A 16,055-nucleotide genomic window follows, 5' to 3' on the forward strand; every position below is an offset into this window, starting at 1 on the left:
TGGAAAACACAGGGAGGGGGGGAAAAAAACCGTTCTGAAAATAAACCCCCACGCTAAAGGATTTTCAACACCTGTTTTCTCGCAGCTCTGCGAACACGCGGCTGTCCCTGCCTGACAAAGGGCACTCGGATAACGGGCACGGTCATGTGCGAGGTGCCGCTGCCACCTTCCCACGGGACCTGTCACATCCCCCAGCGCAGGGCGAGCGACCCCGGCCCCGCGGCGAGGACAGAACGGGGACACCGCAACCGGGTGGCTTTGCAATTTCTCCTGATTAAAAGCCATGTAGGTTAATCCGCGCTTGTGGCCGGGGTGGTCCTTCCCCGCGCAGCGCTGCGCGGAACCCACACACACACACACACGTAACACCCCAAACTAAAACCACCCAAACTTTGGGACGCGCGGGGAGGAGGGAGCGGGGCGCTGGGCTGGCTCTGGAGGAGCCTCTCGCCGCCTCCCACTCCCCCTTTCCCCCCCGGTGCTGCGGGCTCTGGAGCCGGGCGGGGGGATGATGCGGCTGCTCCGGCAGCACCCGCGGCCCCGCGCTCTGCCACCGCCCCCCGGGGCCGCCCCCCGCACAGCCCCCTCCCCGCCCGCGCCCCGGCCGCGCCGAGCCGGGCCATGGAGCAGCACCTGCGGCGCCTGCGGCAGGAGCTGGTAAGGGAAGGGAAGGAAAAGGGACGCGAAGGAAAGGGAAGGGGGTGGTGGGTGCCGGGGCGCCGCGCCCGGGGGTCGTCCTGCGGGGAGAGAGGGGTCGGCACTTGGTGGGCAGCGGCACCGGGGGGGGCCGGGGGTCCTATGGCTGTGAGCGGGCAGGCAGCTCCTGTTCAGGGTTTGGGGGTCCTGCTGTTCCCATGGCTGTGAGCGGGCAGGCAGGTCCTGCTCGGGGGTCCTGCTGCTGGTCCCGGCCAGGGGTCGGGGGTCCTGCTGCTCCCGTTGCTGTGAGCGGGGAGGCAGGTCCCGGTCATGGGTCGGGGGTCCAGATGTTGGTCCGGGCCAGGGGTTGGGGGTCCCGGTTCTGGTCCCGGCCGGGAGTTGGGGGTCCCGACCGGGGGTTGGGGGTCCCGGCTCTCCCATTGCTTTGAGCCGGGAGGCAGCGCCAGCTGCTCGGGGCTCCGTCCGTCTGTCCGTCTGTCGGAGAGAAACCGCGCCCGGGGGCGTGCGGGGGCTTTAGGGACAAGCCGCCAGCACAGGTCAGAAATCAGAGAAACACCCACAGAGATCTCCGCTAAGAATAAGTTTATAGGGATAAAAGGGTTGTAAAGGGAGAGAGCGCTCTGCGCTCCCGATACTCTCTGAAAATACTTCTTTAATAGGGAAGCCTTTGTCAGGAATCAGCGCTGTTTTCGCCCTCCTCCCGCTCCCGTTCAGGAGGTAACCCCGCTCCCCCGACTTGCTGAGGCTTGTCCACAAGCCCGAAGGGATTGTTGGTGCACTGGGGCTCGCTGGGGGTGGGTTGGTAGGAAGAGCTGATACTTCCCGAAATAGGGCTCCCAGCGGGTCTGGCTCGCAGTCGTGCGCTACCCTGATAAATAGATAATGAGAACAAAAGGGGAAGACAAGGCAGAGCGAAGAGCGGGTGGGTGAAGTTTCTGAATGCACAAAAGCTCCCGGTTTGGGCTGGCAAGGATGTTGCACTGGGCTGGTTGTTGTGCTCCCTGGAGTTGTGTGCGGTGCTGCTGTCACGCCTGGGTTGCAGGAAGCATTCCCTGTGTGACAACACCATTCGAGGCCATACAGAGCCAGGCAGAGTTCCAGTTGTGCCCGGGGCAGGACCAGGGCTGGAGAGCCCTGTGCTCCTCCAGCTCTTGTGAAACATGGGCTGGGGCAGTGGCCTTTTACTCTGAATAAATGTGGCAGCAGTGACATTTAACCTGCTGGCGTTCCCAGTGTTTCCCCAGCAAACACAGGAGCTGGAAGACAAACTAAAACAAAGGAAAATGAGAGTCACTGGTGTGCTGTGAGCTGGGTGTGATGAATGAAATGCAAACTGCAGACCAGGACGTGTACAGGGCACTCTGGGAGGTTTTTAAAATCTGAGTTGGAAGGTGAGATGGGTGAAAGGAGTAACTTCCAAAAGAGCATCCTAAGAATCCTAAATCAATGTTTTGTCTTCTAAACAAATGAGTTCTGTTATCTGATCAATTTTTTTTTTAGAAAAGCCTAAACATTGCACCTTTATGTGAGTCTAAAACATGCCTGTTTTGTAGTGCATAACTTCTGAAAAGTCAGTATATTCAAAGGGGAGGCAAATCCCTCACACTTAATGTGAAAACCAAAAAAAAATACTTAAAATGAGAAAATTCTGGGTTTGTTCACACCCTTGCTATAATGCAGTAATAGACTTCAATTCTAAAAGTGCAACAATTTTTATTACATTAATAAACCAAGACTTAGCCTGGCATAAATTAAGGTGAATGATTGACTTAAAAAACTGGGAAGGGACAGTTGTCACCTTGGCTGAAAGCAGCCTGGATCTTCATTCATTTGATTTTCACTAGTCCCATTCTTTCTCCCTCCACTGCCCAGTTTTTGTTATTCAGCCTTAAAAACTTCCTTTAACACAAGTTCTCAGGGTGTCAGAGTGCAGTTGTGAGCAGGGGTGTGCTCACAATTCCAGCTCACCCCTGAAATCACTTCCCTCCCCTTCCCCTGCAACTTGAGGGAGCTGCAGGTTGCATTTAATGAAGGTTGGAGGCAACTGCATTAATTAAAACCACCATAAATGGTATCCTGAGCAATAACAGCTTTTAAACATCAATACTGTCATGATAGCCTGGAATTAAAATAGATTAATGTTTCTTTAAAGAGCAGCACGAGGGACAGCTGGGCCCATCTGCCCCGATGGGGAGTGGGAACTGAGCTCCTGATCCTGCTGCTTTGCCACTTTCTTCATTGCTGGGCAGGTCATGCCTCACACACTAAATGCACCATAACCAGGAGTCACAGGGCAGGAATGGTGGGAATGGCTGGGCCAGATGGACACAATGAGCCACCTCGTGTGGAGTCAATGGGAATCCAGCTCCAGGGCATCCCTGTGGATTTAGGAACACAGCGGTTTGTGTTGTGTCTCGGGAGCAGCTCCGTCAGGCAGGGAAGTTGGGCAGAAATTCCCACTTTGAGGAAGCAGGTTTCGGTGTCCCATGGCAAACGAGGCCATCCTGTTCCCAGGATCAGTTTGTCCCAGTGCAAACAGCCTCTGCTTTGATCAACCAAGACTTTGGGCTGCTTTTGAGGAGGGGATTTTCTCAAAAAGCAGAGGACGCTGGCACAGCTCCCAGTTCCCAAGGAAAGGTTATCTTCCAGTGCAACTCAATCCCCCACCAGTGTGAGATTCGAGGATTCCAGCTCTGGTTTTGCTTTCTCTTGCTTTGTTTATTAAAAACATATTTAAATAACGGTGTGCTCGGTCTGGGCTGCTGCTGGGCCCCCACATCTCACCTGAGCACTGAGGCCACACCGTGCTGTGCCAGAGAAGTCCCAGATGAGCCTGGTCCAGGTGTGCTTACCCTGCTCTTCCCATCTCCTGTGGGAAAGCTCTGCCAGGGCTCCCAGGGATGGATCTGCCCCATTTCAGTCAATGGGAGAGAGATCTGCTATTCCAGCGGCGAGTTTTCCATTGTAAGCTGATAGTTTCTGGCATGTGTGGTGTCCCTTTGATTGGAATTCATTCAGAAGCTTCCACATGCAAATGCTTCAGAGCCAGGAGAGCCTCAGCTGACACAGCCATTCATCCCAGCCCGTGCTGGGATCAGGGGCTGGGATCCTCATCCCAGGCTAACACTGGCCCATGGAGCTGTTTTTGACAAGCTGTGCCAGCTCTCTGCACCTCATCCCTGTGTGCAGAAAATCCATCAGACCTTGTTCTCCCCTGGGAAGCCCCTGGAGATTTCTGGGCACATTGTGGCTCGTGAGAATAAGCAGTGCTGGCTTGTAGGTCTGGTGGTGGAATAAGCTGTGCTTCTCCACTCCTGGCATCTGCCCTTCCTGTGGCAGTCGTGAAATGTGCCACAGAGCTTGTGAATCTTCCATTCATGCCATTAATCCCGATGCTAAAAGCCCTTTTGGACTCTGGAAGCACCATCCTGAGGCCCAGCAGAATTGTGTCTGCTCTGCACGCCGTTATCTCAGCTGAAAGATCAGATTTAACAAGAATTGTCTTGCTGAGGGATTAGCAGAGAGGAATTTCATTTCCCTGCCTCGCTGTGCATTACCTCCCTGCACTCTCTGACATGGGGATTGCTTGCATTTCTGGGGAGCAACATCAGCACACACACTGTGGGATGAGGGTTCAGGACTCCTCTGCAGCAAGAATAAATCCCTTCTTTTCCGTGGGGACTGGTGAGTCCGTGGGGCAGATTTATCTGTGGCTGTGACAGGCAAGGGGTCACAGTCACATGAGCTGTGGTTGTAACTTTACTTTGCGTGTCTTTCTAGAGGAATCCAGCATATTTCTGGGTTTTTCCGTTGCTTTTTTTTCTAGGAGGAAAAGTATTAAAGCAGCTATTTAAAACAACCAGTCTGACTTCAACTTCTGAGTGTTCTCCCTGCACATTTGTCATAAATGCATCGAATTACTGAGTTTGATAGAGTCTGACTCCTTCCTTACATTAATTTATGTCCTGGTAGACAATGTTTCTTGCTATGAATATCCTGCAGGAATAGAACATTTGGTCCGAGAGAGAAATACAGCCAATTATTTTTACTCTTTCTCTCACACTGGGCCCTATTCTGGTAACTGTGTCACTCTCTGAGAGGATCTGCTGTGTTTTCATTTACTGCTCCTTCTGAAGGGGCAGCTCCTCTGGTTTGCAGGTGTGTGAGGCACAAATAACAGACCTCAGGGTCCCAACTCCAGCAGGTGGGAACAGGCAGCTCCATTTGTGTCTCTGCTGATAAAATGGCCCTTTTAAAGGTGACTTTATCCACCACTGCTGGAGGCTCCGTCAGAAACTTGGGTGGTTATGGCAGGATCTCGTTCCTTGGTGTTCCTTAAGGGAAGGTGCAAGGGAGTGACTTGGCAGCAGATGTCCTGCCACATAGAACTGGGGAGAAAAAGCAGTCACAGGCTTTGTCTGCTTGGTTATTTCCAGAGAAGACTCCTGAAGGTGATGATGGATTTTTTTTAGACTCCCAGCTTCGTGTGTTCAGGAATTTAAAGACCAGATCCCCCGGGGAAGCAGCCCTGGGGTGAAAACCAGCACTTTTAACCATCATCTTCAATGGTCAGTCCATCCATCGAGGTTTTGATCTCTGTTATCTGTGAGTAAAAATCTGAAGGAGTCTCTTGGAGCTCTTTCTGGTCCATTTATTTCCTGCTTGTAGAGAATTGATTTTTCTAATTTGCCTTTAAACGTAGCAAGTGTTATTGGGAAGCCCAGAACAATATCATCCCAGTGGGAAGGAAGGCCATTGAGTGAGGAAGGTGGTTAATGGAGTGCTGTGAACCACGTCTTTCATGGGTAACATCTGGTTTGGATCTATTTAAACTCTGGTGGGGGGGAGTGTTTGGTACAGTTTCAGCATCCTTCCTCTTTCAGATATTGTGAGCTCACAGTTCACATCCTCATTTACACCTACAGTACTCTGGAAGGAGAAGAGGTAAAAAAGAGACTTTTAAAAGTATTGTGGCAAAGTGCAAGGACTAAAAGAACAGCAAGAGAAGGAAAAGAAAGGTGGGATGTGGAGCTGGAGAGAAGCTCTCTGGGAGCTGTGCAGCAGGGGTTATGCCCAGCCACAACTGCAGGCTTGTTGAAGATTAATCCAGTTAGTGACCCAGAGGAAAACACAGAAACAATATGGTCAGCTCAGCAGTTCTAAAATAATTTTGGTCTCTATTATGTCACCCCCTTTAAATACCAATTGTTTGTCGCTGGCTCTGCTGCCCATCAGAACTATTATTGAGAACTATTTGCCATTTGCTCTTTCCTGTCCTCTTAGCAATAACTTCCTCTCTTTGCAGCTCTTTTCCCCAAGAGCTGGACATCTGTCTTCCTCCTCGTGGTGACAAACACCACTCAGGGCTCTTCTTCCCAGCTCTCTGTGCTCAGCTGAAGGCTGAGGGGTGTTGTTGGGATTTTCCTTTCCTCCCATCAGCATCACAGAGCTGCAGATGTGTGGATGGGCTGGGAATACAGACAGCTGTGGCTCAGGGGGATTGATGGGAACTGGACTCTGAGAGCTCAGCGAAGGTAGATGGTAATAAAAAAACATCAGTTCCCAAAGTGGGTTAGAAAAGTTATTTATTTACCTGGGAAGTGGGAAGTGACAAGGAAAAATCTCCCTTATTTGCAGGTCTCGGGTATTTGCTGTGTTAATCAGTGGTGGGAGATCACTGACTTACAAACTGGGTAAACCCATTCTGGTTGGACTTCTGGCAATAAGTATTTTGAGAACATAATTGAAAAGGTGGCTTACAAAGCAATTGGTGCCTTGGCTGCTCGGAATGGAACATTTCCAGGGCAAAAAACCTCCATATTTGACCTCTGACAATTTTTTGTTTGCCCCCCTCCTTGTGTTGAATATTCCCTGATGATCATTTGTGAATGGAATTTTGAATTTTGCACTTCAGTTTTCAGTGCTTGAGGTGTCTGTAGTTTAAAAGAGCTTTGCTTTGGGAGGAGCATTTAGCCAGAGCTGCCTTTGCAGGAGGATAGATCCAGGTTTTCTGCTGGAGAAAGGAACCTTTTCCCATCGCACACCAAATCCCAGGCACCAAAATGGAACACGCACGTCACCCTCAGCCCTGTGTGTACTTGTCTTGCTCTAAAAGACAGGAGTTGGCTTGTGCAGAATTAGACATAAAATTCTTCTTGCCAGCTTTTAGGGATTGCAAAAGTTTCAGGAATCATGAGATCCAGTTTGAGGCATCTGATTTTTAACTGGTTTGTAGAGATAGATTTGGATGTCTGCAAGTTATCATAGTTCTAACAGGGCTTTTCTTGGAAGCAGAGGTGCCAAACCACCACTTATTTTGAAGCACAAAGCGTCTCAAATTAGACACGAGGAGTCCTTTGAAATGCTGATGAGTTTGTGCACCTCGAGGAGAGACCAGGAGGGACAAGAAGGGAGGATGCTGATGAGCAGGATCTGTGCTGGACCCAAAATTTGGCCGGGAATGCTGCTGCCCCTGCACTCTGCAGCCCAACTGATCCAAGCACAGGTTTGGGATTTGCAGCTCACAAAGAGGCACAAGCCAGAACATCTCCTGATGCCCGTGGTGGGCAGCTTACATAATGGCACTTGCATAACCCCAGCAAGTTCTGTCAGGGACTCTCTCCATGCCAAATGAAGGCTCTCTGGGGTTTTGTGTCACATTCACGCTCCGTTTGGAATTGTGCTCCAGTTCATCACAAATTCCGGTTCCTTCTACTTGAAGTGTGTGACCAAGAGCCAGTGAGGCTACAAGGCTTGCCCCTTCAGCCTGGACCTCCCATCTCCTTCATCAGTGCCTCTGATTTCCAGCCCACTGTGCTGAATTATTTGCAGAATCCTGTTTTCCTCTTGCAGCCCGGATAGTTCAGTTCTGACCCTGTGCCAGGGTGATGGTCCCTGTTCTCTGGGACATTATTCCTTTGCTGGAGAGCTTCAGGGAAGCCACTCTGGTCTTGGTTCTCTGTTCTCACTGAGATCTTCTTGGCAAAGAGGAGAGGGTGGCAGTTAGACACTGGGGAAGAAGGTTTTTTTTTCCCTCCAGAATTTTCTTTGCAAGGTGAATACTCTTAATTACCCCAGGATAATTACAGGTGGATGGAATCCAAGCCCTGCAGGCTGTTTGGTCATCACCAGGCAGTGACTTCACTTTGGGCTGGGTTTCCCTCACTCTCCAGGTCTGTAAAAGACTGAGCAGATACCAGATAAAGCAGAGGGGGATTAGTTTGCTTCGTTTTTTTTATCTTGCACAACCCAAAATGTCATCAAGCAGAGCTAAAAGCCTCGGGATGTTTAAAAACTCTCGCTGGTGGGGGGATTCACGTTGCCAGAGGGACCCCGAGGCTGGAGGGCAGGATTCATCCCACCCAAAGCAGGTCACTGAAACAGGACAAATGAGTCACATCCTGAAAACCCCCTTTTCCTCCCTCCCCTGCTCTGAGGGGGCAGCTCAGCCTGGGCATCAGGGGGGAAGTGTCCAAATCTCAGTCACTTCCAGGAAAGGCTTTTCACGGCTGAAAACATCTCCAGTCCTTTTCCAGTGGCTCTCAGGCTCCCCAGGCTGGTGCTGGCACCAGCTTTGGCAGATCCACCTCCTTTGTTCAGGAAGAAAAGTGCTGGATTTTGGGCTTTTCAGGTCTTTTCTTGTCGGGGGCGACTGGATCTGCCTGCAAAGAGCAATCACAGGAGAGCAATCACGGCGACCGTCGCTTCTCCAAACGCTGCCTATGAAATTTTAATGCTTCCTAAAGCCTGGCTGAGGAATTGTGAGGATCCCACCCATCCCGGGGGGGAGTTAATTGAATCAATGAGGTGAACAAGAGCCGCCCAGCAGATGCCAGGGGGTTTGATCAGCCCAGTCATTACGGCAGGACCCTCGTCACTCCCCACGGAGCGATTACAGCCCTGCACCAGCCAGGGGATTTGGTGGGAAGTGGCCAATGAGGGGCCAAGCCGGCTCCAAATCCAGCTTTTTGCAAAGCCCCAGATAAAACAGGCTTCCATTAATAAGGCAAGAAAGGTTAGGACGAGCAGCACTGCAGCCAGTCTGGAGAGGTAAGGTGATAGTTTTGTCGGAGGCTGGTAGAGCACATGGCCCCAGCTTGGTGTGGGGAGCCAGGGTGCAGTTAGGCTGGAAGTGGGACATTATTTGCATGTCTGCAGAAGTAGTTTATTTGCTGATCTTAAAAAATGAGAGAGCTGGAGGCACTCAGTGTAAGCAGGAAGCTAAACACAGATTTTCTGTGTTTTCGTAGCCTGTGTGCTCGTTCTGGCTGATAAATAAGTTTCTTGAGAGCAGAGCTCTGAAAAATCATTGTAACCTGTTTAGTTTTAGGTTCTGGGGTTTGAAATAGAGATTTGTGGTCAGGAACTGCTGAGCAGTTACAGAGCTGGCTTGTTACAGGGGTTCTGATGGCTGCTCTTTCTCTCTGCTCACATCCACGTGCAGAGATGGAAATGGAGCAAGTGATTGAACTAACTTAGTTAAAATGAAGGAGACGTAGAAAATAAAGCGTGAGAATGTAAAGCTGGGCATAAGAATTTAAAAAAATGGGCTTTTCCCACTCTAATCTTGAGATCTTTTGCTGCACAAAAATGGTGCTGAGCCGTTTAAACTCTTTGTGGCAGCGTAGGCTGGAGCTTTCCTAGACAGTGGTAATCTCTCGTGCAAACCACCTTCCATCAGTGTGACATGGCCTCACCTCCAGCCCTGCTGTGCCCTGCTGTTCCTCCCTTCTCCTGCCCAGTCCCCAGTCCCCCCTCCCCGCTGGAAAACAAAACCAAAAAAAAAAAAAATAAGTGGCAGCTGTTGGAAAGTAGAGCCCATTTGTTTTATGGTGCCGCTTTGGGAATATGATCCAGATCCTCCAGGAGAGAGAGAAAGCAGCAGAGCGAAAGAGAAGAGGGGGGAGTTGAGAAGCTCTGGAGAATAACTTGCTTATTTTAAGTCTAGTGTAGAAAGTTCAGTCTTTTGTGGTGAGGTTCATGGATAAAGCAGAACTGCTGCTAAAGGTCCTAGCCTGGGAATCAAAGAACTCCTAGTTGATTGTAAGTAATTTTAGAGTTTGTTGGTTGTTTTGTACGAAATTACCAGTGCAGTGAAATGTCTTTGATTGTCCTCTAGCGAGAGGTGGCTGCAGGGAGGGTGTTCAGATCTGAAGATGTGTTGCGTGGGGTTTATTTTTAGTTTGCTTTAGCACTTCAGGTAAAGGAACGAGGTTTTCCATGGAAGGCACCTCTGTTCGTTATTCTGGCTCCTGGTTTCAGTTGGTACCAGGGCACAAAAGGCACAAAAGCAGAAGAATATGCTAAAACTGGCGGCAGCCAAAACCCATTCATAGTTCCACACCTTGGGTTTCTGCCAAGCCATTAATGGGAACTCAGACTATTTATTTTTGTTGTCAGGTCAAACAACCCGCTTCTGTCAGCTCCTCTGATTCCTAGAGGGAAACTCCTAGAAAAATCTAAGGAAAATCCAGTGGAATGGATGTAGTACAGGGCAGTGCATGGAAAATGCAGGCAGTAGGAAGAGGTGGTGGTTCAGAAAGCTGCTCCAAATGTTCTTGCTCTCTCCTGGCTCCTGGGGCTGCTGATCCAACGTGTGCTTCCTTCCCTCCACAGCTCTCCATGAAGGAGGTCGGGGACGGGCTGCACGAGCAGATGAACTGCATGATGGGGGCCCTGCAGGAGCTGAAGCTGCTCCAGGTCCAGACGGCTCTGGAGCAGTTGGACATCTCCGGGAGCCGCAGCCCCGGCTGTGGGGTGGAGCAGCACCGGTGCTGCCGGAGCCGGGGAGACGTTCCCAGGGCCTGGCAGGACGAGCGGCCGCCGGGGGAGCCGTCAGTGGAGGGGCACAGCCCCACGTCCTTCCCACATCCAGCGGGGCTGGCCCATCCCACCGCGCTCCTGGAGAGCGACCACCTCGGAGACACCCCCTCCTCCTCCAGCAGCCTCTGTGGGGAGGGTGTTTATGCCCCAACGGGACCGTCCTGTGTGTCCAGCAGAGCCGAGCACGTCCGCCCCAGGACACTGGAGTGCAGCATCCAGGGCACGGCCGGGGGGTGGCCGGAATGCCGGGAGTGCCCGGGCTGTGACGACGGCCACGACTGGACGTCCTCCCTGATGTCCCAGAGCAGGAACCGGCAGCCGCTGGTGCTGGGGGACAACATCTTTGCAGACTTGGTTGGGAACTGGTTGGACCTGCCAGAGCTGGAGAAGAAGGGGGAGAAGAGCGAGGCGTCCCTGTCCGTGAGCAGGTCCCAGGAGCTCTGCAGGAAGTTCTCCCTCACGGCCAACATCTTCAAGAAGTTCCTGAGGAGCGTCCGGCCGGACCGAGACAGGCTGCTCAAGGAGAAGCCTTGCTGGCTTCCTCCCGAAGACAAACAGCCCGAGATCTCCAAGAGATCCAAAAAGATGAACAAACTCAAGGGGACATTTTACTTCCCGCTCCACGGGAGCCACCACGGCAAAGCAGAGAGGTGCCCGAAGGCAGAAAGCCACAGCGAGCGCCCCAAAACGGGCACCAAGAAAGTCCACGAGTCCAGAGACTACACCCAGTCTGGGTTTGACATCAACACAGCTGTTTGGGTCTGAGTTTGTCCGTGTTCTCTGCTCTGCCCAGCATTTGTCCCACACCAGAGAGGAGCTGGGGGCCACACTTGTCTTTTCAGGAGACCCCTGAGCTCTCCACGCGGACTGAGATGAGTCCTCTGCAAAACGTGCTGAGGGTTTCACTCGCAGATAGAATTTGCTGGACAAGTGCATCTTCAGGGACAGCCTGAGCAGCAGCTGACACAGAGTTTTGGGGACTGGTGTTTGCAAAAATAATCCGAATCTTTAGCAGCTTTAGGGTGAGTGGTGCCATGGATGACCAGCTCCTGGGCCTAGGCTGGTGACAGCCACTCCAGGCCCATTCCATCATCTCCAGCTAAATGGCTGCAGCACAAAATCCACTGTGTGCATGTGTGTGTGTGTGTGTGTTGTGTGTGTGTGTGAGTGTGCAAATATATATATAGTTTTTTAAAACAAAGAAAAATCTATTCCTGCTTGTGTGCACTTGAAACTGGGTTATAAACCAGGCAGCCCAAGCCTTGTACCCGAAGCACTTGTTATTTAAATGGAAAGGAATAAGTTTGAATTTATAAGACTTGAACAGTTGCTGAATGGGAGGTGAAACCCCAACTTGGGGGAGTTTTCCACTTAAACCAGTGTGCTCCCAGCACCTCTCCTTCCTCTGCCAGTTGAACCAGCAGGGCACAAGGCTCCTTGCAGGGGGATTTGTGACCCTTGGGTGTTGGTGGGGTTTGCCCCTCTCCCCTCCCCTCATCCCCACAGGTTGCACCAGATACAACATTGCAAGAGTTAATTGTTGAGTTTTCACAGGCAAAGTTAAAAACTTCCTTTATTGTTGTGTTTCCTGTTGCTGTTGTTGTACAAACCTTGTCTTGACAGAACCAAGTTCTTCAGTGTCCGACTCTCCAAGAGTTTCCAATAAAGTGGAATCAGTTTTGTCTCCAGTGTGGGACACCCTGGGTCCTGCTTCTCTCCTTTTGGGGTTTTCCCCATCGTGGAACCACACATCTGGGGGGGGTTGGCACTGGGAGCCTGTGGTCCGTGTCAGGCTGTTCCCAGCTGGGATCAGGGAGTTTGGGGAGCAGCCAGGAGAGTTTCCATTCAAGGAGAGGTTGTAAATCACAGCAGGGAGAAGGGCTGCAGGCAGAGAGGTCCCTGCCAGGGTGCCAGCGCTGCTCCAGGGGCACATCCCACTGCAGCCCAGGCACAGCCCTGAGAGCCTTCAGGTGACACTTCAACATCCACCTTCCTCCCCCAGCACCACGAGGGGAAAAACTTTGGGGGAGAAACTGCTGCCAAGGAGAGAGCCTCAGAGCCACACAGCCCTTGATTTGTGGAGGGGCACAGGGCCTTGGGGGTCCTGCCACAGCCTCCTGTCCCCCCCCAGTCTCCAGGAATTCAACCTGAGGTGAATCCCTGGCAGCTCCCAGAGCCACAAGAATGTGCAGACAGCAAGAGCCTGTGGCTTGCACTGCAGCCCCCCCTCCCCATCAGCCAGGAGCCTCACCAGATGCTTCGTGTGTGCCACAGTGTTATGTTCCAAAAACCTGTTCCACTCACTCCAAGTTTAGGAAGGCCTTATGTGTGAGCTGTGGCGTTATTATTCTTTTTTTTTTTTTTTTAAACGTGCAATTCTATTCCTGTTGTGACTTCCCCAGGCAGAGAGAGAGGCCAGTGGAGCAAGAGGCATGGAGAGAGAATTTTTTTCACCCTTGCAAATTAAATATAGGCACAAGGCAGGCCCTGTTTGTGCCCATACAAGGAGAGGAGCAGGGCAGCATCCGAAGACTGTGCTCAGCACTTTTTCAGGAACCTGAGTTGCAAGCAGGCTTTTGTTTTTCCTCCTCACAGGCTCTAGGGCTGGTTGTTTCCCCCCTTTCCCAATTTCTCTGAATGCTGAAGGGCTGTTTCTAAAGCATTCTGTTTTCCTCCTCTTTTATCAGCAGTTCATCCTGTTTGGTGCAAACACACCCTCCCTGCCCCTTTTCCAGAGGGTCAGCAAAGAGGAGAAGGAGTTTTCTGGAGAGAGCAAGAGCTTTTTTCCTGCACCAGCCTCAGTCCTGGAAGTGTGGCATCACCCCTGGGCTTCCCTTCAGCCCAGGCACAACCTGGGGGGACCCAACCCTGGGCACCCCCATCCCCAGGAGCACGTTCCTGACTGGCACCAAAGGCTGAGCCCCATGGAGAGAGTGTGAATGGGGAGATGCCCAGGGAAACAAACCCACCAGGGGCTTTTTTAGCCTGTCCCTGGCATTGCCCTCGGCTGTGCTGGGTGTGGTGGGCACCAGGCTGAGCAAGGTGGGGCAGGGACAGGGGCACGACCACGGGGGCACTTGGGGCAAGAGGAGGTGCTGGGTACAATTCTGCAGGTGGCTCCCTCTGCAAGGCCTTGTGTTACCCAGGGGACAGGATGTGTTTGTGCAGCGCACAGGGACATCTGGAGCTTAAAATGCACGTTGGGAAGCTGCTCTCAGGGACTTCCCCCCACCCGTGGGTGCCATCCCACCTCCAGCTCCCTGCAGAGCCTGTGCAGCTTCAGACACTCAGACCCCCTTTCCCAGCACAAGTGGTCCCTCATAAACGCTGATCCCACACCCCAGCAGCTGTTGTGGGGCCTCTCCCCCATCCACGGGGTTCTCCTGAGGCACCAACAGGAGGTTTCTCTGGAGGAAAAGCCCCTCTGGCCCCCCGTGCTCCCGACAGCTGCCCCCCAGAGCAGTGCTGGGTGCTCCTGCTGCTCAGGGATCAGCTGCCAGGCCCAGCCCTGCTCCCAGGAGGGACTATTGTTTGTAGTTTCACGTGGAAAGGGCAGTTCTTGGCCCCAGCTGCCACCCACGTGTTCCTTTCCCACCCAAAATAATTGCTCCTGCTGCACTGCCCAGGCCGTGCCCGCTGCCACCCACATCCCTGTGGCAGGGACAGAGCCCACCAGCACCCACTGCTCCTCCCTTCAGCTCTAGGGTGGACACCTGAGGACAGTGGTTTCCTTAATTTCTTCCTTTTCCAAAGGATCAGACCCTATTTGGGCACTTTGCATGGACAGCTGACCAAACACCCAACATAGTTCCGAATTTATGTTCTCTCTTCTGCCTGTTAAGTGTTTCTTCAAAGCATGTTTTGCATCAAAAGAGGATTTTCCAGGGGCAAATTTAGTGGGATCTTGGCTTCAAACAGGCACCTGGAAATGGTGAGTAAATGTAGCTGCGTTTCAAAGTTCTTCAGAGAAAAAATATTTAATAAATATTCTTTATAGACATTCAAATAATAGATAATAACATCCAAGCCAGACATCCTTCCTAATTTACTCTCCAGAGCTAATAGATCAGAGCTGGATTTGTGAATTACCATTTCACTTCTCCAGGGACTTTTCCTGAAATTATAATGGCTTTTACTCCTCTTTTTTTTTTTTTTTACTTCTTTTTCATGAAACTGCCATGAAATAGTTCCTTGTTATTAAGTCTGAAACCTGCCTAATTAGCACAATGACAGTCTCTAACGAGGCCCTGGCTGTGTTGTGCATCAGTGATAGAAGTGGTTAATCCTAAACACGGGACAATAATTACAGGAACAGGTTCCCTGTGAACTTGTCCCAGGGAATGCAGCTCTGGCATTCTTAGAAATCTCTGTCCAATCTCATCCAGGGGCTGGATGAGCAGCACACCCAAAGCCCACAGCACCCAGCACTGCTCTGGCACCACTGGAATGGAGAGGAGCTGGATCAGGCCCGTGTGGCTTAATGTCCAGAGAGGATTTAGCTCTTAATGTTAATCGAGGGCTTTTCCAGGAGCTGCTCCCTGCTCGGCCTCCCTGGGCTTTCCCTGCCCAGTGCCCAGGCTGACACCCTGCTCTCCCAGCCAGATGGCTTCCAGAAGGCTCACAAATGGGCCTGCAATTAAAAAGCCTTTATTTTCAAACCCATTTCACAGGTTACTCTTCTGACAGCGAGATGGGGCTTCTCAGGCTGGGCAGGAGGGAAGGGCAGCACGGGCTCGCTGCCCCGTGGAGGGTTTTCCTTTGCCACTGGCACGGGGTGTTTGTGCTGGTTATGTAGTGACAGGATAGAAGGGAATGGCTTTAAACTGACAGAGAGTATGTTTAGATTGGATTTTGGGATGAAATCCTTCCCTGGGAGGGTGGGGAGGCCCTGGCACAGGTTGCCCAGAGGAGCTGTGGCTGCCCCATCCCTGGAAGTGTCCAAGGACAGGCTGGGCAGGGCTTGGAGCAACCTGGGCTAGTGGAAGGTGTCCCTGCCCATGGCAGAGGGTGGGTTGAGATGATTTTTAAGGTCTGTTCCCACCCAAACCACTGTGGGATTCCGGGATTTACCTGCTGAAACTGGGGGTCTCCTGTGCCCTGCAAACCTGCACTGCTGCTGAGGCCTCCCAGTGCTCCTGTCCCCAAATGATGCTCAGCTCTGGCCCCGTTGCTCATCCGTGCTGATGTGCCCAGCTGACCCAAAAGGCTTTCTGACCATGGATCAGCCAACACAACAACATCCCCTCAATTCCCCTCCTACTGAATCCAGCAGGAAAGAAACCAACAACCACATCCTGGCTGAACTGAGATCCATTTTAATTGAAGTCCAGCACTGGTTTATTCCCTCCAGCACATTCCCCATCACCTTCCTGGTGTTCTTAAACAGCAGCAGAAGCTCTTCCACTTCTTTGAGCAGCGTTTGTGCAGCACGGGCTGCACGTCCCCGCAGAGGAGGCTGTGTTTTATTTCTCTTCCCTTTTGTTCAAGTTCATTTGTATCCACGTGGCATTGCTAATCAGGGAATGGTACCCCTTCCAGCTGGCAGGCAGTCTCCTGTGCTGGTGTTGGAGCATAAA

At 51.8% G+C, this 16,055-nt stretch overlaps 1 protein-coding gene across 1 annotated transcript; it reads left to right on the forward strand.

The window, feature by feature from the left end:
- The first annotated feature begins 474 nt into the window (after positions 1-474).
- Positions 475-12,185, forward strand: INKA2 (inka box actin regulator 2). Its single transcript, XM_027725769.2, has 2 exons — positions 475-657; positions 10,273-12,185. The coding sequence occupies exons 1-2, from the start codon at positions 622-624 to the stop codon at positions 11,242-11,244; spliced, it is 1,008 nt and encodes a 335-aa protein (XP_027581570.2). The 5' UTR covers positions 475-621; the 3' UTR covers positions 11,245-12,185.
- The last annotated feature ends 3,870 nt before the right edge of the window (positions 12,186-16,055 follow it).

Source organism: Pipra filicauda, unplaced genomic scaffold (genome assembly GCF_003945595.2).
Source record: "Pipra filicauda isolate LSUMZ 115617 unplaced genomic scaffold, ASM394559v2 scaffold595_size249610_pilon, whole genome shotgun sequence".
Taxonomy (NCBI): Eukaryota; Metazoa; Chordata; class Aves; order Passeriformes; family Pipridae; genus Pipra; species Pipra filicauda.